Source organism: Trichosurus vulpecula, chromosome 1 (assembly GCF_011100635.1).
Source record: "Trichosurus vulpecula isolate mTriVul1 chromosome 1, mTriVul1.pri, whole genome shotgun sequence".
NCBI classification, from domain to species: Eukaryota; Metazoa; Chordata; class Mammalia; order Diprotodontia; family Phalangeridae; genus Trichosurus; species Trichosurus vulpecula.
Window position 1 is genome coordinate 949,099 of NC_050573.1, and position 27,670 is coordinate 976,768.

The window sequence follows — 27,670 nt, forward strand, 5'->3', positions numbered from 1 at the left end:
AGTGAGCTCCCCGTCCAGCAGAGTCTGCAGGATTGTCTGTGTGGGGTCCCAGGAGATCTCAGCATTGGGCAGGGAATTCAGACTGGGACATCTTGTCCAGCACATGCTGAGTAAAAACTCCCTCTTCAAAGTTTCTAAGTGCTCAGAGACCAGCCTCTTCAAGAGAGATCTCCGGGGAGGGTATGGCGGTGGCCACCACCTCTGGAGGTGGCTTCTTCCACTCTGGGATGACTCTGATGGGCGGCATCCAATCTCATTTGGCTTCTGCCCCAGCACCAAACTGAGCAGCCTGGTCCTTCCTCCACAGGGCAGCCCTTGAGGGGTGTGGTGACAGCTCTGCGCCCCCTGGGGGGGGGTCTTCTCTTTTCTAGACACCCTCCCATGCAGCATGGCCAGGAGGCCCTTCTCTGAACAGGCTGCAGCTCACCCCTGCCCTTCCTAACACTGAAGACCTGTTGTGTCTCTTGGCCTCGGAGGGATTCCTGGGAAACCCAAAGCCTTCCCTCAGGCCCCCGTAGAGTCCCTAACTCCTCGCCCACCTCAGCCTCACCTGCTGCCTGCACATCTCGGACAATCTGTTGGGCCAGACTCCCATTGTAGAAGGCGTCCGCCCCCTCCCAGGCCAGCGTCTCATAGGTCATCGCCAGCTGGGGCATCTTCACGATCTCGCCTTGTTGCAGTATCTTCCCATCCCGACAAAACACTCTGCTGTGATTTGAGGAGGTGGGAACAGAGGAAGATCGCCTGTTACCTTAGAAGGGGGATGGCAGCTACCCTGATTGTTAGTGCCAGCAAAGACAGTGGGCCCAAACCAGACACTGAAGAGATGCCCCCCAGCTTAGAGAGGGGCTGTCAGGGTAGATGGCTGGGACCCCAAGGCTCCTCCAGGAACCAGAGCTGGGGCTGGCAGAGGGGATTCAGCTGGAGAGACTGGCTACGGGGCGGGGGGGGGCTCAACCCAGGACCTTCCAAGGAGTCTCTAGCACCCAGGAGCCAGGGAGCCAGACAGCAGGGGCCGGGCTAGCTAGAAACCCCAACGTTCGATCTGGCAGCAGCCAGTAGCATTTCCCATGAGCAACTGTTAACAGCACCTTGAAAGGGCGGTGATAGGGCTTACCAGAGATCAGGGAGGCTCTCAATGGTCTCCCGCCTGTTGATCAGGGCGTTAGCCAGGCCCTTGCCCACCGGGAAGCCATAGCGGGCCAGCTGGATGCTGGGCTGGAACAGGCGGGACCAAGGCAGCTTTCCATGCCGCTGGTGGGCCAGCTCATAGCCACGGATCTCCCCGGGGACAGCCACGGACAGGCCTCCTGGGTTGGGAGGGGCAAACCAGAGCAGCATTCAAAGAGCCTTTAATACCAGGACAGCTGGATGGGGGGGGATGGGGACCAAAGCCATGAAAGTCTGGATCCCGCACCAGGCCGCCCCTGCAAGGGTGGCCCTCCTCCAGGATCCTCTCTCCTGGCTAGGTTTTTGGGACACCCCCAGGTTCTGTCCTGGCTCTCCTCCTTCCTCTCTGGCTGCTCCTTCTTGGGCTCTGTCCTCCTCCAGGCCAGGCCCTCTGTCCTTGGCTGTTCCCCAGGCTCCCAGCGACCCCCCCCCCCCACTCTCCTCCTCCCTCTCTGGCCAACTTCACTGGGTGACCTCCTCACCTCCCATGAATTGAATGACCTTCACCATGCCCCCACCTCTCTGCTGACCTCCATCTCCAATCTCCAGCTGCCTCGATGTCCGTCCAGTGGACACCTGATACCCAACATGTCCAAAACCAAACTTGTCCACTTTGCCACCAAGCCCTTCCATCTTCCAAACTTCCCTAGGACTGCCGAGGGCACCACCATCCCATCCTCCCAGTCAAACCAAGTCACCTGGCACCTATTATGTGCCAGGCACCATGCCAAGGCAAAAGACAGTCAGGTGCTCATAGTCTAATGGGGGAAGGGGCTAACAAGCTGGGAGATGGAGATAAGGGGAGAGAGAGAGAGAGAGAGAGAGAGAGAGAGAGAGCATTCCAGGCAGGGGGCACAGCAAGGAAAAATGCCTGGAGGCAGGAGATGGCTGGAGTATCTTGTGTGAGGATTAGCCAGGAGGCCAGGGCCACTGGGCCAGAGAGGATAAAGTAAAGAAGACTGGAAAGGGGCGGGGCCACAGGGAGGGGTCGAGGCTTTGAAGGCCAAGCAAAGGAGATTACAGTTCATCCAGAGGTGATGGAGAGCCACTGGAGATTACTGAGTGAGGGTGGGGAGCCCTATGGCCACCCCTCATTCTCTCACCTTGCCTCCCCCAGCTCCAAGCTGTTGCCAGTTATTTAGATGTAAACCTTGTTAACGTTTCTCCATTAAGCCCCCTCCTCTCCTCTGACCCTGCCCCAACCTGGTGCAGCCCCTCCTCCTCCCCCTCCCCCCCTACTGGGGGTGGGGTCTGCCTGCCCAGTCTCTCACCCCATCAGTCCACCCTCCATTCAGCACCAAAGGGATTTTCCTAAAGCACATGTCAGACCGCATCACCCCCTACTCAATAACCTCCTGGGGCTCCCTGTGGCCTCCAGAGTCAAATGCAAAATCCTCTGCATGGCGTTCAAAGCCCTCTCCTACCTTTTCAGCTGTTACTCCATTATTCCATTAGTGACCCTGTGAATGTTGCTGACATTGGATGCTCATGCCCCACCCCCACGCCTCTCCTAGGCCTCATAAAATCCTTAGTTTCGTTCAAGACTGCTCCAATGCCACTCTCTACACATGGCCTCTCCTGATGCCCCTTCTACTCACACCTTCTCTCCAAAATCCCTCTGCAAGGAAGGGAGCCCTCCACCCAATACTGGAGGCCCAGGAGGGGGTGTGGCTCGGTAGATATAACCCTGGACCCAGAGTTAAGAAGACCCGAGTTCAAATTCAGTTTGAGACTCTTACCAACTGTGTTTCTTCATCTGTAACATGGGGATAATAACAGCACCTACCTCTCCTCAAATGAGACACCTTAACAAACCTTAAAGCTCTCCAGAAATGCCTGCTACTATTCTTATCCTAATGATGTTTCTATGCCCTGACCTCGCACTCATGAACAGTAGCAGCAGGAGTACCAGCCCATGGGATCATTATGGAGGAGCCCCGCTCCCAGTGTAGCACCCCTTCTTGCCTACCCCTCCACAGGGGCTGCCACTCTCAGGGTTTGACAGTGAGCCTGTGGCTATCGCTCATGAGCTCCCACCAGCGTGCTTCCCACTAACAATAAGCTAGTAGATACAATTAGCTCTTAGCAAAGGCATTTAATAAGGCAGCAGAGGAAAAGCAGTAGCTATCAAACATTTCCCCCTAAACCTGGGGGTGCATTCTCCCACAGATACATATGATGTCCATGGGAAGGATGAGCTCAGACTAAAAGTACAACAGTGGTGAGTCACTTGTGTAGGAAACACATGTGGCAAAGGTTCTACAGAACCCGGAAACCTTTTTCCCTTTGTAGAATCTTCATGGCGGGCTCCCAGGCTCTGTTCCTCTCCAGAACTGGCTCTCTTCTCTGCTGTCAGGGTCCTAATCCAGAAAGCTACTTTGTCCCTCAAGTGACTGTCTCTCTGTATCCTTGTTCATCTAGAGCAGGGGGTCTTAACCTGGGTTCTGTGAAATTTTTTTTTTAAATGTCTGATTACATTTGGTGTCCTTTATAACTCTGTGTATTTTATTTTCTACATTTAAAAACGTGATTCTGAGAAGGGGTTCTTAGGTTTCACCAGAATGACTCCCAAGGGGTCTAGGACACAAAAAATGTAAAGGCCCCTGTGTGTGTCCCTGCTCCCCACTGGATACAGCAGCGCTCCTTCAAAGCCACCTGGCTGCCATGGGGTGGGAGAAGAAATGCCCTCTTCTTTCCCTTCCCCAACTCCTGCAGGGCCCCCATTCCCACTCAAGCTCAAAATTCATCTGAGTCCTAATTAGTCAAAGCTCTCTGAGACTCAGTCCCATAATGTCTGTCTTTGCTCAACCTTGTGGAAAATATTATACTATTTTATATCATTTCTAATTTCAACCAGACCCAGAGCCTGAATTAATGAGTAACTGGATGAAGATCCAGGACCTGGGCTTCTTTGTTCTCTCTAAAAGTTTGCTCAGGAAATACCCTTACCTCTGTCAGCAAGGCCAGATTAGACTGACCTAAGGACATTCTCACCCCTGTTAGCCATTAAGGGATGAGACCCTAATCCCAAGAGAGACTATCTTGCTTAATATTAACTGACCTTTGTCAACATTCCTTACAACCCTATTCCATTAAGGAAAATCCTCTTCTTGTATCATGGTTAAACATACATGGGGGTCATAAAAATGAGGTCATACAGGCTTGCTAGCTCTGCTAAAATAATGTATATAAGTTTTCTCATTGCTTTGTTCAGCCAGCCAGAGTTTATACTCTGACTCCTTGTACGTACAAGTAAGCTAGCTCCGCTATGCTTTAAGGGAAAATAATAAACAACATGGATTTTCGTATCACCTAGCTCTGTTGTTTCCTTCAACCAAACTTTCAGGTTTAACAACCTCATTCAAGGCCATAGACATATCTTTGGAGCTGCCCACCACAGGGTGGCATCCCAGGGCTGCTGTGACTACATTGCCTGAGCGGGGGCACAGAGGTGGAGGAATCCCTTCCAGACCCTTCTATATGGACAGAGCTCCTCAGTGTGTACACAGCAGGTGCTTAATGCATGCTCGTTCATTTGAACTGAGCTGAATGTAACTGGTAGGCACAGTTGGCATTTCTGGTGAATCACTGTCTTTGGTCTCTTTCATTCTGTTTCCTTCTTTGTACAAGGAATGGTCTCTGCTGGAGGGCCAGGAAGAGGATCATAGACCCAAAGGAAGAGGATGGAAAAACCAAAGGTGTCCATACAGAAGGGTTCAAGAGCTTCAAAGTCTCCACAGTGAGTATGTGTGTGCGGGTGTGTACTGTGGTGTACACTGTGTTCCTGTGAGTGTGTATGTGTGTGCATCTGTGTGTGTACATGTGGTATGAAGTGTGTTCCTGTGAGTGTGCACACGTGTGTGCATTTGTATGTGTGCACGTGTGAGTATGCATGGTGTACACTATGAGTGAGTGTGTACGTGTGTGCATCTGTGTGTGTACATGTGGTGTGCAGTGTGTTCCTGTGAGTGTGCAGTGTGTGCACTTGTGAGTGTGCGTGCACATACGTGGCATGCTGCTTTGTATGTGCACATATGTATCATGCATGTGCATGTACACATGTGCGCACATATATGTGCGGATCCCCTCGTGCTGGGAGCACAGACTTTGCTATCTGGGGTTCTCTTCGCCCTCAGCCTGACAATCCCTCTCGACTCAGGCCCCCTCTGCTGCTCTTGAGTTCTCCCTCCCCCCAGGACCCTGGGCACACCAGGACAGTCCATCCACACCACCTCACTCACCGCTCTGGGACTGCTCTGAGGTATTAAACATGTTGGCAAATGCGAGTCTTGGGGCCACCTCTCTGGCGTTGATGATTTCGGCTTTTCCTAGCAAGACGGAGCAGAGGGAGTTAGCCCTGGGGAAGCCCTTCTGTCCCAAGTGGCACCATCCTGTGCCTCATTTTCCCCATTTGTTAAGCAATGGGCCAGGCCTTCATCTGGAGATGCCCGCTGGTCTCCCGGAGCCGCCCCCTTCAAACTCACCGGTGCTGCTGTTGTAAATGGTGAAGAAGAGACCCCCGCCAATGCCCATGCTGTGTGCATTCATGAGCCCCACGCAGAGGAGAGCTGCAATGGCCCCATCCACCGCCGAGCCGCCTTCCTGCAGCGCATCCCTGCACAGCCGCCAGAGGACCGGGTCAGAGCCTGAACCCCACCCCCCCACCAGGCTCCCCCTCCTCACCAGCAAGCGCCCTCACCGCCCCCACCCCCACCCCAGGGAGCAGTGCAATGTCAGCACGAAAACAGGGGCAGAGACCCTTCAGGACCAGGGGCTCAAAACCAAACTCCCCCTAAAGGTGGGCAGCCCCAACCCCCAGCCTGACACTCGAGAGGCTAGAAGACCAGGCTCATGGGCCTGAGGGCAGACCTGGCACCATCTAGAAAGGCTCAGCCTGAGGGAGAGAGAGGCCACCCCGACACAGACCTGACATGTGGCCCCTGGACAATGCCCCAAGAGCCCCTGGCTCTGCCGGCAGAGGCTCCCGGGGGCGGCCGCGAGCTCATCTCCACACACGCTGCTCAGTGGGACAGGAGAGGGCCCCTGCCACCTCGGAATGCCAAGTAGCCATCGCTAGCCTCCAGAGCGCTTTCAGGTGGGCAAAGCCCAGGGAACTTCAACAACTCGGGGGCGGGGAGGGGGAGGGGCGATCAGCATCCTCATTTACAGGCGAGGAAGCTGAGGCAGACCGAAGTGGGCCGATTCGCCCAGAGTCACACAGCTAGTGCCTGCCGGCGACAGGATTCGAACTCGTGTCTTGCTGACTACGGGTGCCCCATTGCTTCCTAAGTTACAATGATGAAGCGCCCAGAGACAGACAAAGGGACAAAAGTGAGGAAGATCGCTCCGGGCGGAGTTTAACGAAGTCAAGCAGTCACCACAGCTTGGTGGCCACAAAAGGAGGCAATGGGCTTCCACCCGCCCCGCCCCCGTGGCTGCAGCAGCCAAGCCTACGAGCTCATCTGCCAAATGGTGGGGAGGGGGGCGGGGCTGGGGCGGGACTAAGGGAATCAGGAGTGTGATGGACAAGGAGTTCCGAGAAGCATGAGAAGATTGCTACGAATGGAGACAGAGCCGATAAGCAGTGACCGCCATGGGGATGCGGTCAGGGAGCGCCCAGGAGGTCCGGGGCAGCAGATCATGTTCCTTCCACCGCAGAGAGGTGGGGGGCTGCTGGAACAGAATGTGGCATACGCAGAGGGGGGTCACCACACTCAAAGTTGCAGCTTCTGCTCTTTTTTGTGAGGGCAGTTCAGTGGGGAGGAGCCCTCCCCATCCCACATGAGCTCTCAGTGCAGAATCGGGGTCTGGCCCTGCCTGTGGGGCTGATCATTCAGTAGCTGGGCACAGACCCAGCCAGGCAGCAAGAAAGAGGGAGGTCAGAGGGCAGCCTGGACCAGGCCCCCAGGTCTTGAGAGGATCTCCAGTGGAAGATCAGGGGGGCAGGATGAGAGGGTCCCTGGGTGAAAGGACCTGAATGAGCCTCAGCCTGCAGGGTCGGAAGGAGTGTGCACCTTAGGGAGCTCATGGATCCTTCCAAATACCATTAAGGGAGACCCACCGGACAATGGTGCTGCCCTCCAGGAGGGTTCACCTCCTCTGTTAGGGGACCTTGCACAGATTGGACCAGCCCCGGGGGCATGGCCATTCAGAAGGGCTCAGCCTCACCACCGGAGTAGAGATGCTTCCCACCCAGCCCAGGCCAGGCAGGTAGAGGGACAACCCCCTGGGCTCAGCCTTCTGGGAGGTGCAGCGCTGGACCTGAAAGACCTGGGCAGGTCACCCCACCTCTCTGAGCCTCAGCTTCTTCAATTGTAAAATGAGGTTGCTAGACCTGCCTCCTTGCCGCCCTGGCCATGGCAGCTCTCAGAGCTCACCTTCCACTCCCCAGAAGGGCAGCCACAGATTCAAGAGGGAGGCCCGTCTCAGGACGTCCCATGATGCCATGATCGCCAAAGCATCCCAAGGGCCCAGAACCACCTGGTTCTGCCACATACATGACACCAAGGATGGGATGGGCCATGTGTGGCCCCTGGACTCCTCTGCCTTCCTTCAGTGGAGCGTTAGAGGCCCCAGAGGAAGAAGCAAAACGTGCTGTGTGGACTCCATGGCAAAGTCCCAGGCAAATGTGCACAAGTCACCTGGGTATGAAGGGCTGCAATCTGATTCAGTAGAAGGAATGTCCACACAGGGGAGATCCCAGACCCAAGTTAATGTCCCCAGGAACATAGATGGAATGGCTGCTTCCTTTCAAAAGGACATTGCAGCAGGAATTTGGTTTGATCTGAGGCCACTAAACATAAACTCTCTGAGCCCAAGATCAGTTTCGCTTTTCCAGAAATTTGTATGCCTGGTGCCTACCAGAGCATTTGGCACACAGTTGGTGCTTAATAAATGCTTGCTGGTCTAGTGACTAATTTGGACCAAGATAGTAAATGATCCCAAAATGGTGAATCCAAAGCCCAAAGAGACAGAGAGAAACAGAAAGGGACAGAGGGATGGGAGAGAGGGACAGAGGGGGGACAGAGAGACAGAGGGATGGGAGAGAGGGACAGGGGTGGGACAGAGGGATGGGAGAGAGGGACAGAGGAGGGACAGAGGGGGGACAGAGAGAGAGACAGAGGGATGGGAGAGAGGGACCTGGGCCACAGAGAGAGAGACAGAGGGAGGGACAGAGAGACGGATGGGAGAGAGGGACAGAGGGGAGGACAGAGAGACAGAGGGATAGGAGAGAGGGACAGAGGCAGGGCAGAGAGAGAAATGGACAGAGGGATGGGAGAGAGGGACAGGGGGGACAGAGAAAGAGAAATGGACAGAGGGATGGGAGAGAGGGACAGAGGGGGGGCAGAGAGAGGGGGGTGTCAGACAGGGACAGACCAGGAGGGTCAGGCAAGGACAGCCCAGGGTGGGGGGGTGTCAGACAGACATAGACAGGCAGTCCTCCCAGCCCCAACCCCAGGCATCAGGAAGTAATGGGAGCCATGGGACCATCAGCTTGCCCAGAGTGGAGAGCCAAGAGCCCGCCCCAGCCCCCTACTCCACGTCCCCCAGTCACTGGCAGCCTCAGGAGATCCCAGCACCAGCTTCCAGGTGGGCCACAAGGTCATCTAGTCCACTGGCCCTTAGTGAGCTTCACATCAGGAGCCCAACCCCAAGGTATAATCATTGAGGAAGCCCATTCCACAGAAGAGAAAACTGAGGCAGCCCAGAGAGCAGGAAGGACTTGTCCAGAGGCCCCATTGAGTTTGCTTGGGCTGAGCATCAGCTCCTGTCAGTCTCTGCACTGATGCCAGGTGGTTCGATGAGCCGAGGCAGAGGAACGCGGAGGGGCCAGGGCCTGGCCTGGAGAGGGGCCGAGGCCCTGCTGGGAGAGGGGCTAGATGCCAGCCTGGAATCCCCAGGATGGGAAGCTGGCCCACAGCTGGGTGCAGGGGGACCTCGCCCAGCTGGCCTCAGGCTCACAGACTCACCTCCCAATCTCAGAGCACTTCTCAGCATCGGCTGCCACAACGGCTCCCCTGTAGATGTGGGAAGACTCTTGGCTGCCCCAAGGGTGCAGGCTGAGCCCCAGGATCAGGGCCACAGTGATAACAGCAATGACCAGGAGGACCAGCCCCACCACAAGCTTCTTCTTCATTGTTCTGGGGGGACATAGTGGGAAGCCGGGGCTGGGATCAGCAGAGGGGAGAGGGAGGACACGTGGCTGCCACCCTGGTCCTGCTGGGGTCAGGGTGGGGCTCTGGGCCTGGAGCCACAGGAGCATCCCCAAGTCAGGGAGAGCCCTTAGGAGGTGGGGCTGGAAGCAGCAGGGGAGGGGGGGCACAAGACAGGGGGCCCCCAGCCAGCCCCCCATGGGGGGACTTACCAGCAACTTGGGCCAAGCTCCAAGCCTGACTGGAAGTCTCAGGGTAGAGGGTTCAGAAAATTCAGCCCACACTGCCGCTGAGGGCTGAGAGCTTCTGACCACCTTTGTGCCCTGACTCAGCTCTGGAGACCCCCTGCTTGGCCCCTGAGGGCAGAATCCCGGGCGTACTGGGGTACCTGGTCCTGCAAAGACAGAGAGACAGCACTGGGTGGATGGAGCCCCCAGGCCTGCAGTGGGACGGGTGGGGATGGGGGGTATTCGTGAGCACCTGTCCCACACCCAGGTCCTTCCTTCCCCGAGGATATAGAGCCGTCCCCTCCCAGTTCCCAGAGAGGAGACAGACCTGGGCCCTGGGCCCCCAAGGCTTGCTGCCCCAGCACCCTCTCCCCACTCCCCATATGTCCTGACACCCCCCCCCCACTCGTGGCCTTCTCTGTCTGCCAGCAGCATCAAAGAAAGTTAGAGAGAAAAGAGCAGGCTGAAGCCCCGGAGGCTGGTGCTCTCCAGGGGCCCCTGCAGCTCTGTGGTAAGGCCCAGGGCACCTGGCCCATGAAGTGAGGGGCGGGGCCCCCACCTAGCAGAGAAGAGCATGTACCAGGGCACAGGGGCCAGGGAAGGGGAGGAGAGGACACCATGTGATGGCATGGATGGGGCTCCCTCTGGGAGGCTGGACCTGAGGTGAGAAACAGCCTGGGTGGTAGGAGCACCACTCTGGGACCACCAGGAGGGTGCTTGGGGGGGCCTCTTCATCCTGGAGCCTTCAGCACCCTCCCCCTTCCTCAGCCAACACCACACCTGGCAGCCCCACCCCCAACCTTTCTATGACAAAGAGATCACTCAAGGTCAGCAATCCCCTCCTGGGGCAGCGCTGACCCCCAGACTACCCCACCCCAGGCCAGATAATGCCCAGACTGACCACAGCCTTCCTCCCAGAGTAGGGTCGGCCAGCCGACCACTCCACAGGTGCAGATCTCAAGCAAGGGCAAGGTCAGCTGGAGCAGGCCAGGCATGATCTGGGCGTTGAGGAGCCTGACCGGGGGCCTGACTTCAGGGACCCACAGGGGAAAAAGCAGCTCTCCCCTGCTGGGCATTTAAAGCCAAGCCCCTTGCCAGCCTCCTTCACTTCACAGTCCAGCCACACTGACCTTGCTGTTCCGCATCCCTGACGCTCCATCTCCAGCCTCTGAACCTTTGTCCAGGCTGTCCCTCCTTCAGCTCCCAGAACCCCTCACTGGCTTCCCAGCTCACCTCCTGCCTGAGGCCTCTGATGCCTCCCCCACCTCCAGTTACGCTGTCCTCTCTGCATCTCTGGGTCTCCTTCTTCCCTTTCTGTTCACAAGTTGTTTGTCTGACCCTGGAGGGCTGGGGCTACTCCCTTAACCTTGGAGGGGGAGAGTAGGGGTCTAGACAGGCCATGATTCACTGGGCCTGAGGCCCAGGTCCCTCCTTCCCCAACAAAGATCGGTCCCATCAGCCCCTGGGGATAAGGGGATGGGGAGGCAGCCAAGCCTGCCCACTCCCACTGAGGCCCACGGGCACTTTACCCAGATGTCCAGCAGCCAGGGGTCTGGGTCTTTGCCCACCAATCTCTGCTTCTGTCTGGGGCACAGAATAGGAAAGCAACTTGACCCCCAGAGGAGGTGCCCTGGAGAAGAGAGGACTGGCCTCTGTGAAGAAGAGACCCCCAAGGCAGGACCAGGAGCAGCAAAAGCTGGGAGGGTACAGGAGGGCAGAAAGAGCTTTCTAAGGATGTCACAGGGTAGAAGGAGCTACTTCCAGAGGTGGTGAGCTCCCCGTTTTTGGAGGGATCCAAAGACAGGGGAGATGCCTCCTTGCTAGGGACTCCAGGGCCACTTGCATGGGGGGTTCAGGCAGGCCTCCAGGCTGAGTGCCTCCCACCCTGGGCAGCCCCATCTGTCATGGTGGGAAACATGAGGCTTGGGGCCCAGATCTCATACTGACTTTCCCTGGAGGCCCATGGCCTCTGGCCTCAGCTCCTTCATCTGCCCCTCCTCAATAGACTCCCTATTAATTCCAGATCCAACCCAAAACGGCTCTGGTCGCTCTTCAAAGTCCTTCCCAACTTGGGCCCCTCCAACCTTCCCAGCCCGGCATAATAACCTCACCTCATGCTTGCCAGAGTCTGTTCCTCTGGGCATAACCAGGCCTTTGCACTGACTGGTCCCTGTGCCCGGCATGCCCCGCCTCTTACAATCCCCAGCAGGCTCAGCTCGGGGCCATCTCAGATATGAAAAGTTTTCCAGTCCTCCCAGAAACGCCAGGCACTTGTGCTCCCCCTAAAACACTCTCCTGTATCCATGTTGTATGTTACTATGTGTGTTTAGGCATGCGCACACACACATACATCCGTGCTGTGTGTAAGCACGTTGAAGGCAGGGCCCTTTGGAACCTCGGGGCTCGAGCATCATCTGGCACACAGTAGGTGTTTAAGAGAGGCTGGTGGGTGGAAGGCTTGGCTGATGCCTTCTGCCTCTACACTCGAGGGTTTCAACAAGCCTGTGCATGTCTCCCCCTGGCAGGCAGGGCCCTGGTCCCCAGAGGAGATGCCACCCCCTCCCCTTCCTTCCAGGCTTCACCGATGAGCGTCAGGACCCCCGCACACCCAGCTCCAGCCCTGGCTTTGGCTTGGGGATCCAGTCTCTGCTTCCTGCTCAGGGCCACAGCCACACATTGGAAGGGGGGAGATCTGCCTCCCCCATCCCCCGCTCCAGATCACCCGCCCTGCCCCCACCCACCAGATGTTGCCAGGAGTGCAGCTGGGGCTCCCTGCAGACACACATCCTCCACCACTCCAGAAAGATCTAAGGAGGGAGGGGGAGGGGAAGGGGGGCTCAGGGAGCAAGCAGGCCACTTCCCTTTCCCACCCAAAGGTTTGGAGAAGGCTCTCAGGATAGAGTCCTTGGAGATGGGCACGGAGGCTCAGAGGCCAGTGACTGGCCCAGGAGCCTACAGCCAGGTCTCTTGCCTCCCAGCCCAGCTGAAACAACAGAGGCACTTACCCAGATCTTGGGAAGTAGGTGGGCTCGGGGCCACCCTGGGGACCCCCTTCCTCAGGGAGAGAACCTGGTCTGCTGCAGTCTGTGGAGAGGGAGGGGTGGGAGTGAACGGAGCATCACTTGGGGTGTAGCAGAGTGAGAGGAGCCAGGCCTGGCCCTGCAGAGAAGGAAGCCTGTCGCTTTGGGGAAGACTGAACCTCGTTGTCCCAGAGCCCAGCCCATAGGGGAGGGGAGGGACCCCAGGAGCTGGGAAAGGCTCCACAGGATATGGCCCAGTAGAGACTCAGCTAAGCCTCCTGGGGCCTGAACGTCCAGCCCAGAAGCATCCCCAAGGGGTCTGTCCGCTGCTCAGCCTCCAAGCTCACCCCAGGGGAGGAGTCAAAGGGAGAGGGGGCCGTTCTCAGTCCATACCGCCTGACTTCTGACACTCCAGGACACATACACATTCACGCTCTCCCAGCACTTTGTCTGAAATGCCCTCATTACACTCAGAGACACCTTAACCTCAGATCAGAGCCCCAGACCAGAGCCCTCGGGGAAAGGAAGCCAAGCCCCTGCTCAGCCCACCCTTGGGGCCTCAGAGATTGACCCAGGGGACATCCTGGCCTGTTGACCCCAAAATCTCCTTTGGGGCTCAGGCCATATGAATATCTCGCTTAGAGTTTCACAATATAAGTGCCTTCCTCAGAATGAAAGGTCACCTCAAAAAACAAAACCATAGGAACGCAGACAGATGGAGGACATCTTTCCCAACTCCAGCTAGGGGAACGATTGGAAGCAAGCAATGGGGGGTGGGGAGATGGGGAGAGGGAGAGGGAGAGAAGTGGGGAGAGAGAGATGGAGGGAGGGAGGGGGAGAGAGAGAGGGAGGGAGAAAGAGAGAGCGACAGAGAGACAGAGATGAGGGGGGAGAGGGAGAGAAGGGGAGGGAAGAGGAAGATGGAGGGAGAGAGAGGGTAGGGGAGAGAGAGATGGAGGGAGAGAGGGAGGGAGAGGGAGGAGGGGATGGGGAGAGAGATGGAGGGGGAGAGGGAGAGAGAGAAGGAGGGAGGGAGAGAGAGAAGGAAGGGGAGAGAGACAGAGACAGAGTGGGGGTAGAGGGGGGGGAAGGGGAGAGAAAGATGGAGGGGGAGGGGGGAGGAGGAGACAGGATGAAGGTGGGGTGGGGCTATCAATCCCAGGTCTGGAGTCAGGAGGACCTGAGTTCAAATCCAGTCTCAGGCACTTTCTAGGTGGGGTGACCCTGGGCAAATCACTTTATCCTGTTTGCGTTGGTTTGGTCATCTATAAAATGTGCTGGAGAAGGAAATGGCAAACCCTTCCAATATCCAACAGAGACACACCCAGGGTCACCCAGAAAGCCAGATTGGAACGCAAGTCTTCCTGGCTCCTGGCCCAGAGCGCTACCTCTTGATCTCTCCGAGGAGATGACAGAAGAGGCCATTTCGGTGACGTGACGGGGGAAAGCTTCTGTCCATCAAGTCAGTGCCGCCGAGAAAGGGCGGACTGTGACCTGGCAATGAATCTTTCCATCAGCTCTCTGACGAAGAGAATCGCTGATACCCAGATGGGGGAGAAACAACTGGCTAACATCCTGATCCCTTCCCCAAGGGCTCCTTGGTCATAGGGGAGGAGCAAACACCTCTCCCCAAAAGACCTGCCGCTAGTCCGTGCCAATGACGGAGGGTCTGAAGGACGCTAGGCGCACCAACGAGCCTCCCCCCACCTCTTCTCTCTCTCTCCTTCTCCTCCACCTCTCCTTCTTCCCCACCTTTCCCTCTTCCCCTCCCCTCTTTCCTCCTCCCCTCCCTTCCCCACCCTTCCCCTGCTCCCTCATCCCCTCTTTTTCAGTTCAGGCACCAACATAGCTTTCACTGATTTTGCTGAGCCACTTGCATCCAGTTTTCCTTTGTTAGAAGGGACAGTTTGCCTCCTGGGGGAGGCATTGGTGCAATCATTGGTAAAATAAAAGATGATCCAGATAAAGATGGTCCAGATATACAGACAGAGGGGGTCCTGATATAAGCCCTCCTGGCGCCTGCTGGATGACTGGGGAAGGACATGAGCCCCAGGTGGGTCGGCAGTCTTGGGTCCTTGCCAGAAGGCAAGACAGACAGGTGTGGGGTGAGGGCAGAGTGAGCAGCCTCCGGGTGCCCCTTGTCCTGGGCTCATCTATCACATGGGCTCATAGTGACAAAGCGCTCAGCCTGCACGGTGCCAGGCACAATATAGGTGCTTAATCAGTGCTCCTGGCCCGTCTATGGGCTCAGAGTGACAAAGCAGTCAGTCTGCACAGTGCCAGGCACACAGTAGGTGCTTAATCAATGCTCCCTTCCCCCATCAAACCTAGGAGCAGCTGGGGCTGCAGAGGCTGACCAGCGCCTCCCTTCCTGGTCCAAAGAAGGTGATGGATGGCCAAGCCCTGGGTCACCCAACAATCGATGAAGCTCTGAGGAAGGCCACGGAGATCTCTGACCTCCAATGGGCCCTCATCAGCATTCCCTTGCAAGCCAGAAGTTTCCCCTTGCCCCATCCTCTCAGCCTCTTTGCCTACCCCTCTGGCAGGCTCTATCTAAAGTCTGCCTCCTCCAGGAAGGCCAGCTCTGAGGGGAGGGAGCCAGGGATCCCCCCAGAACTTTGGGCTGCCCGGGCCTGGCCCTCCCCTGCTGACCAATGTTGTCTCTGGACTCCACAGAAGGAAAGGGTCTGCCTGGGGCGGGGCTAGGGTCAGCTTAGGCTGGAAGGCTCTGGAGAAGCCAGTGAGACCAACACTCAGGAGAGTCAGGATTTGAACTCTAGGAGTCCTCAGATCCTTGCTCTTTCACAGGAACAGGTTGGACTCAGTGCCCACTGAGGGCCCATTAAGCTCAGACTCTCGCCATTGCTTGGAGGCATAGGTCTCTCCTGCCCCTGCCTCCCACCTTGGGACCTCTCTGACTGACTTCCCTCCCCCCTCACTTCCTCCTCTTCCTCTTCACTGTCCTTTTGTGTACTTTGTTTTAGATTGGAAGCTCCTGAGGGCAGGGACTGTCTATTTTTTCGAATTCGTGTCTCCAATCCAGAACATCTTAGGCCCTTAATAAATGTGTGTTGAGCATCATCTATTGGCTTGGAGACAGCTCCAGAGCCTGACCCTGGCTTGAGGGCCCTGTTCTTGAGGAGGGACCACAAACCCAGAACAGGAAAGGCTGAAGGACACAATGGGAAACTGATCTGGAGGGGCAGAGGAAGCCAGTCAGTAGCATGGGCACGATTGAAAGCTGAGCCCCAGGAAGGTGACCATGCCCCCACCCTCCAAGCACTGAGAATGGGGACCACAGAGACTGAGGCCTCAGGAATCCTACGAATCTCAGCTCTTAAGAATGTTCTGGAAAGCCAAGGGGCAGCGGGCAGTAGGGGAGCTCCCAACAGCGGGCTGGACTCACCACCCCGAAAGTAGTGGGCATCACAAGAATGGATGCCACCCAGGAGAGGGATTGGCCCCAGGGCCTGGGGAGGGGAGGACTGCCAACTAGGTGGGGGCAGAGCTGCCACCCCACAAGGACACTAGGTACAGATAAGAGAGTACAAGATGCCAGGACACCCTGCTCCAAGTAGCAGCAGATGGCAGCCAGCTTGCTGGGGGACAGGCTGAGATAGTCTGGAAGATTCAGATCAACAGCCCTGGGGAACAAGAGGGCAGGAGGTAGGCAGGGTGAGGCGGGGTCAGCATAGCCGACAGGATGGGGGGTGCAGCTGGAGGGGTGCAGGGCAGGGCAGATGTGGTGGGACTGGCAGCCGCTGCCCTCCTGCCCAGCCAGTGCCAAGAGGAGCCTCGAGGCAGGAAAGAATGTGGGCTCAGTCAGTTCTGGACTTCCCAATCTGGATGCATCAAATCACTGTCCTCTGGACCTTGGGGGTCAAGGGAAGGGAGTGGGCAGAAGACCAGGCTTGCAGAGCCCCCGGCACACAGACTGCAAGTTTGGAGAGGGATGTCTACCTGTGCTGTCTTTTGGTGGGCCCAAAGGAAGCCGCCACCAGCTGGATGCTTGGCAAGATGTGGAGTCAACCACCAGGGCTCAGATGGGCTGGCTACCCCCAAGCATCCTTTGGAGTTGGCTATGGGGGTGGTTTCTTAGATGCTCAGGCACTCTTTGGGACTTCTGAGACCACTCACTAGGTGGGCCAAATAGTCACCAACATGACAGCCTACCACACAGTTGGGGCCAGCACTCTACAGGTTGGACTGGTGTCTGCCAGAGGTCCCTCCAACCCTGAGAGGGAAGCCTGTAGGGGTCAAGCCAGCTGGCAGACTGGACAAAATTCTGGGATTAAGTCCAAGACTGAGAGAAAGAAAGGCGCCTATCCATCACAACAGCCACAGCAGCTGGTGCCCTTCTGCCCAGGGAAGATAACTCTACCAGCTGAGGAGTCCAGGTGGAACAGCAAGATCCTCACTACCATGGCTAGGGATGGGGAGATATCTAGGAAAATGACTCTGACCCAAAGCAGAGAAGGCAGCAGAACCAGGAGGCCAAGACTCACAAACTGAAAATGGGGTCACAATGATCAAGCTGGGTTAGACGAGGAAATGAGCCTAACTTTCTCCTTGGCAGAGGTGGTGGTGGGGAGGGCTATGGCCTTGGACGGCACATGCTACTGAGCCATTGCCAGGGAGCACCACAGTGCCCAGAACCACTGGCCCTAGAGTCCCAAAGACCTAAGTTCATGTTTGACCTCAGGCATTCAACCAGCTGGGCAAACCCTGGATGGTCTTCTGTCTGCTTCAGTTTCCCCATCATTGTTGCTTGTCCTTTGTTTTCAAAGACATCATGAGGTGATGGCCCCTTTCTGCTCCAGAGTCTTCAAGGTCCAGTGCAGGACAAGAATCAAGCTGACTGGCTATGGCGCAGGATACAATGGATGACCTCAGTGTCTTCCACGTCTGACCAAGCTCTAAGTGCTCCACTGCGCCTGCTTCAGCCGCCTTCATGGCCATTCGACAAATTGTTCTCATCTTCCCATTCTGCCAGGGGAAGTCTTCACATCCCCGACCCACCAACAGATTTGAGGCCTGTGGGTTATGTTCCACCTGGTTTAGCTCGTCTGCCACAGTGGTTTACCAAGGGGTGGCTACTGTGCATGCTGCAGCTTCTTGGAGCCACAGGTGAGAGTCGAGTGAGAGGTGGACACCAAAGGTGGATAAGCAGCCCTCACCCAGGTGGCCACTTCCTTGAACATCTCATATACTCTATCCCTAAATTCATTTCCTCATCTATAAAATGTAAATCAATAATAGCACCTACCTCCCAGGGCTGTTGGGAGGTTCAAATGAGCTGTGCGTAAAGCACTAGAGAAAGGCCAGCTCTTTTTACTATCGAACTTTTTCCCCTCTCTCTTATTTACTCTTTGCTCCAAGGGAGGGCTCTCTGGGGTGAGGAAGCAGGGGAGTCTTGGGTGGAAAGGAAGGTGAGGTGAAATTTTCCAAAGAAATGTACAGAAGATGGGAACCAGGCAGGAATGGAGGATGAATAAATACAAAAATATGGCAAAGCTATGTACAAATAACCACTCCTTATCTATCTTGGACACCACAAACTGGAAGTCCAGTAAACCTCTCAAACTCAACATGTCCAAAACAGAACTCATTATCTTCCCCTCTAGAAACTCCCCCACTCCTACTTTCCCTCCTGCTGTGAAGGCCATTGCCATCCTTCCAGACTTTCAGGCTCCCAGTCTCAGGGTCATCCTGGACTCCTCACTCTCTCACCCTCATATCCAATATGGTGTCAAGGCCTGTTGATTTCACCTCTGCAGCATCTCTGGTCCATTTCACCTCTGCACCATCACTGGTGGATTTCACCTCTGCACCATCTCTTGTCAATTCTTTCCTTCCTTCCTTCCTTCCTTTTCTTCCTGCAGCACCTCTGGCCCATTTCACCTCTGCAGCATCTCTGGTCCATTTCTCCTGTGCAGCATCTCCAGTTCATTTCACCTCTGCACCATCTCCTGTCAACTTCTTTCTTTCTTTCTTTCTTTCGTCCTTCCTTCCTTCCTTCCTTCCTTCCTTCATTCCTTCCTTCCTTTCCTTTCTTGCCGCACCTCTGGCCCATTTCACCTCTGCAGCATCTCTGGTCCATTTCACCTCTGCACCATCTCTGGTGGATTTCACCTCTGCACCATCTCTTGTCAATTCTTTCCTTCCTTCCTTCCTTCCTTCCTTCCTTCCTTCCTTCCTTCCTTCCTTCCTTCCTTTTCTTCTTGCAGCATCTCTGGTCCATTTCTCCTGTGGAGCATCTCCGGTTCATTTCACCTCTGCACCATCTCCTGTCAACTTCTTTCTTTCTTTCTCTTTCTTTCTTTCTTTCTTTCTTTCTTCCTTCCTTCCTTCCTTTCCTTTCTTGCCGCACCTCTGGTCAATTTCACCTTTGTGGCATCTCTGGTCGATTTCACCTCTTCAACATCTGTTTCAACAATCCGGCTAGCAGCTGTCATGGGGGTGTAAAACCAACAACAACCAGCTCACAGAACGCTGCAAGCCCAGGTTCTTTTGATCTGCTTTACCAAATAGCTCTTACTATTGTCCCTGGTCTTAGCACATCCCTTCATCGGCCCCACCTGGAGCCCCACCTTAGTTACCAATTCACACCCACATAGGCGTAGCACCTAATAAGACTCAATCAAAGACACTGAATTAATCAAAGGAAACAAAGGCCAAACTCTTCAAGGGCACCTGGTTAAATAAGTGCTAAGAGCCCATCTTGATCCCCAATACATCATCTTAGATTTCACCTCTATAGCATCTCTCCAATATGCTTTCTCCCTTCTGACCCTACCCCAACCCTGGTGGACACCCTCATCACTTCATACCTGGACTGTTGCAATAGCCTGCCTTGAGTCTTTCCCTACTCCAGTCCATCTTCTGTGGAGCAGTCCAGATGATCTTGCTCAAATGCAGCAGTTCTAGATGCTTCAGGGGCTTTCCCCTTCCCTTTGGGACTGAATGCAGACTCCTGACTTAATGGCATATAAAGTCCTTCCTCACCTGGCCCCTTCCTACCTTTCCAAACATATTCCTCTAGCCTTCACACCATCTCTCTTCCAACCAAACTGGCCTTTCTGCTGTTCTGTTCTCAGAATATCACCTCCTGCCTCCATGTCTGAGACTCCATTTGGGGCCTCCCTAGTGGTTGACACCTCTCTCACCACCATCAGAGTCACTCGGCAAAGACTATTTCCTCAGTCAGGTCTAGAGGCAAAGCAGTGGGTGGAGGGGGAGGGGTTGGCCAGGGCTAATCTCACTCTGGCTTCGGTCTCTGCATCCCCACTCCCTAGCTTGCTGGCTGCACGGCATCCTATGGAGGAGGAGAGCAGGAAGCAGACCCTTACCCAAAAAGCCTTCTCTGTCTGCCCTTCCTCTAACTCCAAGCTGCCATGAATATGACAAAGTGGCGGGGGTGGGGGGAGGCAGAGGGAGTCAGTGGGAAAGAGGCTGAGCCATCCCAGCTCCTTACCCCCAGCACAGGAGGCCAGCACCTACAGACACGGCTGCAGTGCTGGCCCATAGGGTTCTATCTGATCTCCCAAGAGTCACTCCAGAGCCAAAGACAGAACCAGCTCTCTCCTTCCCCACACTGCACCTCCCACCAAAACTGCAAACTGATATTGTTCTCCCACATCCGGAAGCCCAGAGGCACCAAATGCCTTCCTCGGTGTTGCACAGCAATAGGGGGAGGGGTGGAAGAGGGTAGCTAAGGCTCTCTCCCAGGAAAAGTTCCATAAAATCAGAGAGCTTCCCCCTCCATGGAGCACTTCCCCTATAGGATGCCCTTCCCATGCTGGGGATCCCAGGGAGGAGAGCTCTATGTCAGACTCAGCTAAAGGGACCTCCTCCCTTTATAAATGAGGAGCAGGGTGGATGTTGTCCAAGGTCAGGGAGGCAGTAAGTGTCCAAAGCAGGATTTAAAACCGGATCCTACCAGGAAAGCTGAGGATTCCTTCCCAGGGAAAGGGAGCGAGGACATTCTGTACCCGGACTCCAACTCCGGGGGTGCTGGGGCTGTGATACACATCTGGGTGGCACCTGCAGGCAGGTGATGATTAAAGTAATGAGAGCTGGTGAGGTCACCAAGAACAGTCCCTGGTGGGAGTGGGGGCACACCACCCCTCCCCCCATGGAGTGGGCAGGACCTGGAGAAAGATCCAGCCTAGAAGCTGGAAAAGGGATCGTCAGAGAAATAGCAGGAGAGTCAGGAGCTGGACAAGGACAGTGAGAGAAAGAGAAGAGGAGCCAGGAAGGAGCCAGATCATTGAAGCCCAGACAAAACAGAAGCACTGGCCACTGCTTAGAGATCAAGAAGGGCCCAGGAGAGGCCCAAGGATTCACTGCCCACCAACGGGACTGGCTGGGAGAGAGCCTGGGCCCACTGCAGCCAGCTCAAGCCAGCTTTGACACAGAGGGCCAGGGGAGGGTCCACTGCGGTGCTTCCCCTGGAGCACATGTGGGTGGGGGCACTTTGCCAGGCAGCACCCCAGTGCCCCAATTACCCCTCATTAGAACTTGGAACATGCCCTCCATGAGTGAGAAGCCGGCAGAGCCTCTTCCTATACTGGCTGGGCCGCCAAAGCTCCTCACTGGCGCCAGGCTGGGGGCCCCAGATCTGCACCACCCTCCCCAGCAGCCCAAACTCCTGCCAAAGCCTTCTGTGTCTTGGCCATGCTCCTTGCTCCTGCCTCCTCACTAAGTGTGCCCCAAATCCCTCACTGACTGAGCCCCGCTGACTGTCTGTGAGCCCCCCATCCCCCTCTCTGAGTTCCCACTCCCCACTGATCCCCCATGCCCCTCACTGAGCCCTCATCCCCCTCACTGAGCCCCTATCCCCCTCACTGATCCCCATCTCCCTCACTGAGCCCCCATCCCCCTTACTGAGCCCCCATCCCCCTCACTGAACCCCCAATCCCTCGCTGACCCCTCCATCTCCTCACTGAGCCCCCATCCTCAGTTGGAGGAACTGAGCATGTTAGCCTGAAGAGAAGACTCAGATGTGAGAGGAAGCAGGCAGGAGGGTTGGGGAAGAATCCAAAGAGGCTTCCCTGAGGAGGAGGGACCAGCCGTGGTCATGCTTGACTCCAGCAGGCAGAGCCAGGACCTCCAAAGAGACGACTCTAGTTGGGCTTCCCAAAATGGAGCGGGCTGCCTGGGCTGGGGGTGGGCTCCCCCCACTGGGACCACATGGCCGTGGCTTGGATTATTGTAGACAAGCGGGCTCTTGATTTGTGGGCTGGGTGGCCCCGTTCACTCAGGCTCCTTCCACCTCTGCTGTTCTGGGACTCCATCATTCCTGCTTAGACTCTGAGGAATGTGATTTCAGCCCTCTGAAACCCAGGACCAGAGGACACCCAGAAGGTCCCCGAAAGAACTAGCCATGCTTTTCTCTCCGCCCTGCCCCCCACCTCATCCATATTCCTCTCCTGAGCTCTGCATTACCAAGAACACCACCATCTTCCCATTCACAGACTTCACTCTACCTGAGTGAGTGCTAGGGGGCGCCACAGTGGATAGGGTGATGAGCCTGGAGCCAGGAAGAACTGACTTGCTTCACATTTCCTAGCTGTGGGACCCGGTGCAAGTTACTTACCTGGGAAGTTTTCCTGCCTCAGTTTCTCAGCTGTAGAAATGGGGATCATAGCAGCACTGTTAGTCATTAATAGCACTATTCCCTAACGGCTTCCCCATCCCCACATCTAATTGAGTGCTGGGTCACATGACTCACATCCATCTCCTCCTCCGCACTCACTGGTCCCACCCTAGATCGGGCCCTAATTACCTCCATCCTGGAGCAGGTTTCCTGCGCCCAGTCTCTCCCTGCCCCTCCTAGCCAATCTCCTCATGGAGAGTGCTGCTCAGACCCAGATCCGACCTCTGCCCCAAGAAGAATATCCAGTCTCCTCTGTTTGGTTCTAAAGCCGTCTCTAAGCCCTCTCTCTTGCCCAGGCTGGTTACACATTACTTCTTTCACTTACACACACACACACACACACACACACACACACACACACACACACACGTCTCCACATTCCAGGGACATGGGCCTCCTTGATGGTCCTCGTATGAAGCCTTGTCTCCCACCTCCCAACCATCACCCCCACCATGGCTGGAGTGCCCTGCTTCCTCCCACCTATGCCTCTCAGAACCTCTCATTCAGGCTCAGCTCCCGGCCCTGCCCACCTGCCTTCCAGGGCCCCTGTGGCTTCACAGTCCTTAGGGCCCACCCCCCACTTCATATTTGTCTAGTACCTAGTGTCTCCTCCCCAAGGACACTCTCTCCTTCCTCAAGGCTGGATCAGGTGACGCAAGTCCCTTTCGGACCATAGGGAGGGGGCAGAGTGGATATGGTTGACTTAGGCTTTTGACTGAGTGTCTCCTACTGGTTTCAGCACCAGCTGGATGGCCGGACTCCAAGGGTCTCTGTTAATGGGTTCCTGTGGACAGGGCAAAAGGTCTCCAGGGGTGTTCCAGGGTCTGAGCTGTTTAACACACTGATCAGAGACTTGGATAAAAGCCCAGAGGTCACTTCCTCCCAGATTCAGTTTGCAAGAATCCTCCCTCATCCCCCAGCTACCAGTGCCTTACACTCTGAGACCCCAATCCATCCAAGGAACTGTCTGCCGTTCCTTGAGGGCAGGGCCTTCGGAGCTCAGCACAATGTCAGGCACACAGAAAGTATTTGATGAATGCTCAGGGACTGATTGATTGCGTGACAATCAGGATGGAAAAGGCTCTTGACAGGCTGGAGCCTTGAACTGGGTCCAAGAGATCGATGTCAGCCCCATGGCTGGGTCTGAACAAATCAGCTCCATAAAGATCACACTGGGGAGGCAAGGAGAGGCAACACGTGTTCTGAAAATGATCTTGGGGTCAGGGTGGAGTGTCAGCCCAAAAGCTTTGGCTTCTGGGACCAGGGAGGCACCTGGCTGGATGTCCTCAGCCCTGGTCAGCCCTCCTCTGGCTGTTTGGTTCTGACTGCCAGTCATTACTGAGCTGGCCACACTCCCTTCATCACTGGGCATGATCACTGAGGGTCTCCCAGGGCCCCAAGGAAAGTGGCCAGCACCTAGCAGGGGCCTAATATATGCCTGGGGTGAAACAGAGAGATGGTGACTCGCAATCACAGGAACTAAAGGTGTTTCTGAGGTCCATCCCACCTTGAAGGGTCTGGGCCCGAAGCTGGCAGGGGCCTGAAGTCCATGTGGCCCAGGGAGCCCATGGGAAATATTTTGGCAAATGAGTTAGGGGCAGGGTAAGACATTAACTCCAAGTGACCCATTAACACCTACGCAAGGGTGTGAACGTCCCTGCACAGTGCCCTCAGGAGCAGGGAAGGAGGGCAGAGGGCACCAGCCTCCCCAAAGGCTGGTTCATTCCCCCCTTCCACTCCCTCCCTAATCAGACTGTGATCATTAGTCCAGGACTTTGAGGTAAAAGGAGCTGTCTGTCCTGGAGCCTGGGGACAGGGGTGAGGTTGGGGGAGAGACAAAATCTACCCAACAGCATGTTCTCAGACAGAGACAGGATCTCCAAGCACTGGCCCCTGGCACTGACCACTACCCATAGACAGACCTTGACCTTGGACTGGTCGCTGCCCCTTCTCTATTCTGGGCAGTTTCAGTTTTCCCATAGATTACACCTGTAAGATCTCTCTCATCCCTCAGCCTACTCCAATTGCCAGTCTCCAACCCCTCACTCTCCTTCCTTCACAAGCTGGAATGCAGGGTTGGCCAATTCAGCTTCCTTTCTCCTCGGAACCCCTTGTCCTGCCTCCCACCGACAAACTTTGGCCAACTCCAAGCCTGGGTTACTTCCCCACCATGAACCTTAACTATTTCGACTCCTGCACTGAGGAAGTCCACTGCAGCCCAGTGGCCCCAAAGCTGCTCCTTTGGACAGCAGTGCCAAGACTTACCCCCATGCGCTCTGGCTTCCAGGATAGCTCAAAGGTCACTCTTCTCCTCCAGGTTACTCCTGGTGAGCCCTTTCTCAGTCCTCATCCTACTGCCCTCTATGCTGATTTTAGCCCCATCATCAACTTCCTTCATTCCTCCCCCATTTCCTTCCAGAGGCTATTGCCTCCTGGGCCTTCCTGGCCACTGCTCCTGCATGGTTTCCCTCCTTCCTCCCTGACAGCTCCTTCTCAGTCTCCTTTGCCTTCTGGCCTTCCTGCCCCTGCTTCCTCAGTGTGCTCATCCACAAGGCTCCATCCTGGGAGCTCCTTAGCCTTTCCTGGTGACCTCCTCCTCAGCTGCCACAGGCTCACCTCTCACCTCTCATTTCTATGCCCCTGACTCCCTCATTTCCTTATCCAGCCCTAGTCTCACCTGAGCTCCAGCCTTACATTGGCAACTGCCTGATGGACAGCTCCCTTTCCCTGGAGGTCCCAGCAGCATCTCAGGTGCCATACTCATTCTACTGAACCAGCATAAGCCAGGTACTAGTGAAAGAGATGGGGATATACAAAGCCAAAACAAAAAGAAGAAAAAGACAGTCCCCACCCTCCAGGAGCTTCCATTCTACTGGAGAAGTTTACAGTAGGCATTACCTTTCTGCCCAAAGTTGCCCCCACTTCTGCCCAAGACACCACCATCCTCTCCTTGAAATCTCAACCCCAGCTGGATGGTGCAGTGGACGAAGTGTTGGACCTGAAGCAAGGAAGACTTGAGTTCAAATTTGTCCCCAGACACTTACTAGCTGGGTCACTTCACTGTCACTGCCTCAGTTTCCTCATCTGTGAGGCTCAAATAAAAGTGTTTGTCTTAAAGTGCTTAGCACAGTGCCTGGCACATAATAGGCTTGAGCCCTCCCTCCCCATCCAGAAAGATTTCACATTCTGCTACCAGAAAAAGCAGAAACAAAAATTTGCAATATCAAGAGAAACAGAGAAAGTTAAGGTAATATTGTACTTAACCCACAGAAATTAACTAATATCAATTCTAAACAGATGTGCAACAGATGGAATTGTGCCTAATAAAACAAAAAAAAAACCTGAATTGCAAGAAAAAAGATAATAAAGCAATAACTGTTGGAGACTTTAATGTTCCTCTCTCAGAGTTGGACAAATTGAATAGAAAGTTAAATGAATAGGAAAATGTAGAGCTGAGCAAACATTGAAAAAGCTAGAAATCAATGACTTTGACAGGAGCCTGGGTCATACAACCAATGAGATGGTGTACTAGACATTTTCTCCAATCCCCATGACATCTCAAACCTCTCTATAACAGAAATTATGCACCAAAGATAAAGAAACTTCAGCTGTCTTCAGGGTCTAGGACACCCAGAACATAAAAGGTGGTTTACACCTACCCTGAGCTCACTCAACACCCCTTGGACCACCACCCACCACCCTATTTGCAGCAAGATTGTACTACCCCAGCCAGGGACCAACCCACAAGCTTGCAATAAAAACCAACAACACACCCTGGCCCCCTTCCCTCTTTTCAGGTCTGTGGAGAGTCAAGCTTCAGACTAGACAGAGTTCTGTGTTGCAAAAGATCTCACAGGAGAGTGAAGAAACAGAGGAAAAGAGCAGGTCATGTGTCTGGGTTTGAAATAGAGCTCAAGTGCCCCCTCCACCCAGGATTCGGAGACCTCAATTTTAAGAATCAAGAGAGGACCACCAGTTCAGCAGGACCTGACCTGCCAGTGCTGGGCCAGAAAAGTGAGGAACAGAAGGAGCAAGGCAGGCACTGATATTTAGGGGTAGGGGGAGAGTCTGTGCAACACCCCAGCAAGCCTGAGGAAAAGAGCCAAGCATCCAGTTGGAGCCAGTTCTGACCACCCAAAAGTCAGTTGGGGCAAAGGTCTAGGCTGGTGAACTGTTAGATGCCCAACATGGGAGAAAGCTGAGACACTTTGAGATCCAACTCACAGGGAAACCACCATCAGAGGGGAGAGAGTCAGGAAGTAAGCAAAAGAGGAAAATGAGATGGGGGGGAGGGGATAATGAAATTACCAAAGATCTCAGGAAGAAGAAATCTCAAAGACTTTGAACATCAACAGATAAATAAACAGGGAAAATATTAACAGCAGAAGGCATTGTGGCCTCCAGTTCTAGTGAATAAATTCATTGCTGTTCAGTCATGTCTGCCTCTTCTCGACTCCATGGGCCATAGCACACCAGGCCCTTCTGTCCTCCACAATCTCCCGTGGTGTGTCCAAGTTGATGTTCCTTGTTTCTGTGACACTATCTTCCATCTCATCCTCTGCCCTCCCCTTCTCCTTCTGCCTTCAATCTTTCCCAACATCAGGGTCTTTGCCAATGAGTCCCCTCTTCTCATCATGTCACCAAAGTATTTAAGCTTCTGCTTCAGTATTTATTTGATGTTCCAGTGAATAGCCTGAATTAATTTCTGTAAGTATTGACTGATTTGACCTCCTTGCTGTCCAAGGGACTCTCATAAGCCTTCTTTAGCACCACGATTCAAAAATATCGATCCTGCAACTTTCCTTACGATCCAACTCTCGCAGTCATACATTGCTACTGAAAAAACCATAGGTCTGATTATGTGGACCTTCATCAGCAAGGTGATGTCTTTGCTTTTGCTGTCCAGATTTGCCATAGCTTTCCTTCCAAGGAGCAAGCAACTTATAATTTCACAGCTTCGCCTGCCATCTGCAGTGATCTTTGAGCTGATGAATATAAAATCTAACACTGCTTCCATTTCTCCTCCCTCTATTTGTCAGGAAGTGAGGGTAGCAGCTTCTAAGATCTTAGTTTTTTTTTATTTTCTAACATTCATATTTAAAGTTTTGAGTTCCCTCCCTCCCCTCTCCCTCCCTGAGATGATAAGCAATCAGATATAAGAGATACATGTGCAATTATGTAAGACATTTCCATATTAGTGATTCTGTACAAGAAGACTCCAATAAAAGAAAAAATGAAAGAAAGTGAAAAATATCATTCTTCAGGTCTGTATTCAATCAATATCAGCTCTTTCTCTGAAAGTGGGTAATATGTCCTTTAGGATTGTCTTGGATACTTGTATGACTGGGAACAGCTAAGTCATTCATGGTTCTTCATCCAACAATATCACTGTTACTATGAACAACGTTCTCATTGTTCTGTTCGCTTCACTTTGCATCAGTT

General features: G+C 54.6%; 1 protein-coding gene across 4 annotated transcripts in view; it reads right to left on the reverse strand.

The window, feature by feature from the left end:
- The window catches only part of LOC118834700 (glutathione hydrolase 1 proenzyme-like), a 45,771-nt gene that overhangs the window by 5,778 nt on the left and 12,323 nt on the right, over nt 1-27,670 (reverse strand). For 2 of the 4 annotated variants that reach the window (XM_036742139.1, XM_036742140.1), the window contains exons 2-8: nt 12,556-12,634; nt 9,536-9,717; nt 9,141-9,311; nt 5,655-5,785; nt 5,412-5,498; nt 1,118-1,310; nt 551-708 (exon numbers count right to left, since the gene is read on the reverse strand). In XM_036742139.1, the coding sequence (XP_036598034.1) occupies nt 551-708; nt 1,118-1,310; nt 5,412-5,498; nt 5,655-5,785; nt 9,141-9,307 (736 nt within the window). In that variant the 5' untranslated portion in view covers nt 9,308-9,311; nt 9,536-9,717; nt 12,556-12,634. Of the gene's footprint in view, nt 1-550; nt 709-1,117; nt 1,311-5,411; nt 5,499-5,654; nt 5,786-9,140; nt 9,312-9,535; nt 9,718-12,291; nt 12,358-12,555; nt 12,635-22,168; nt 22,188-27,670 lie in introns of those variants that run through there. The other 2 variants (XM_036742142.1, XM_036742141.1) reach the window with 2 other exon arrangements.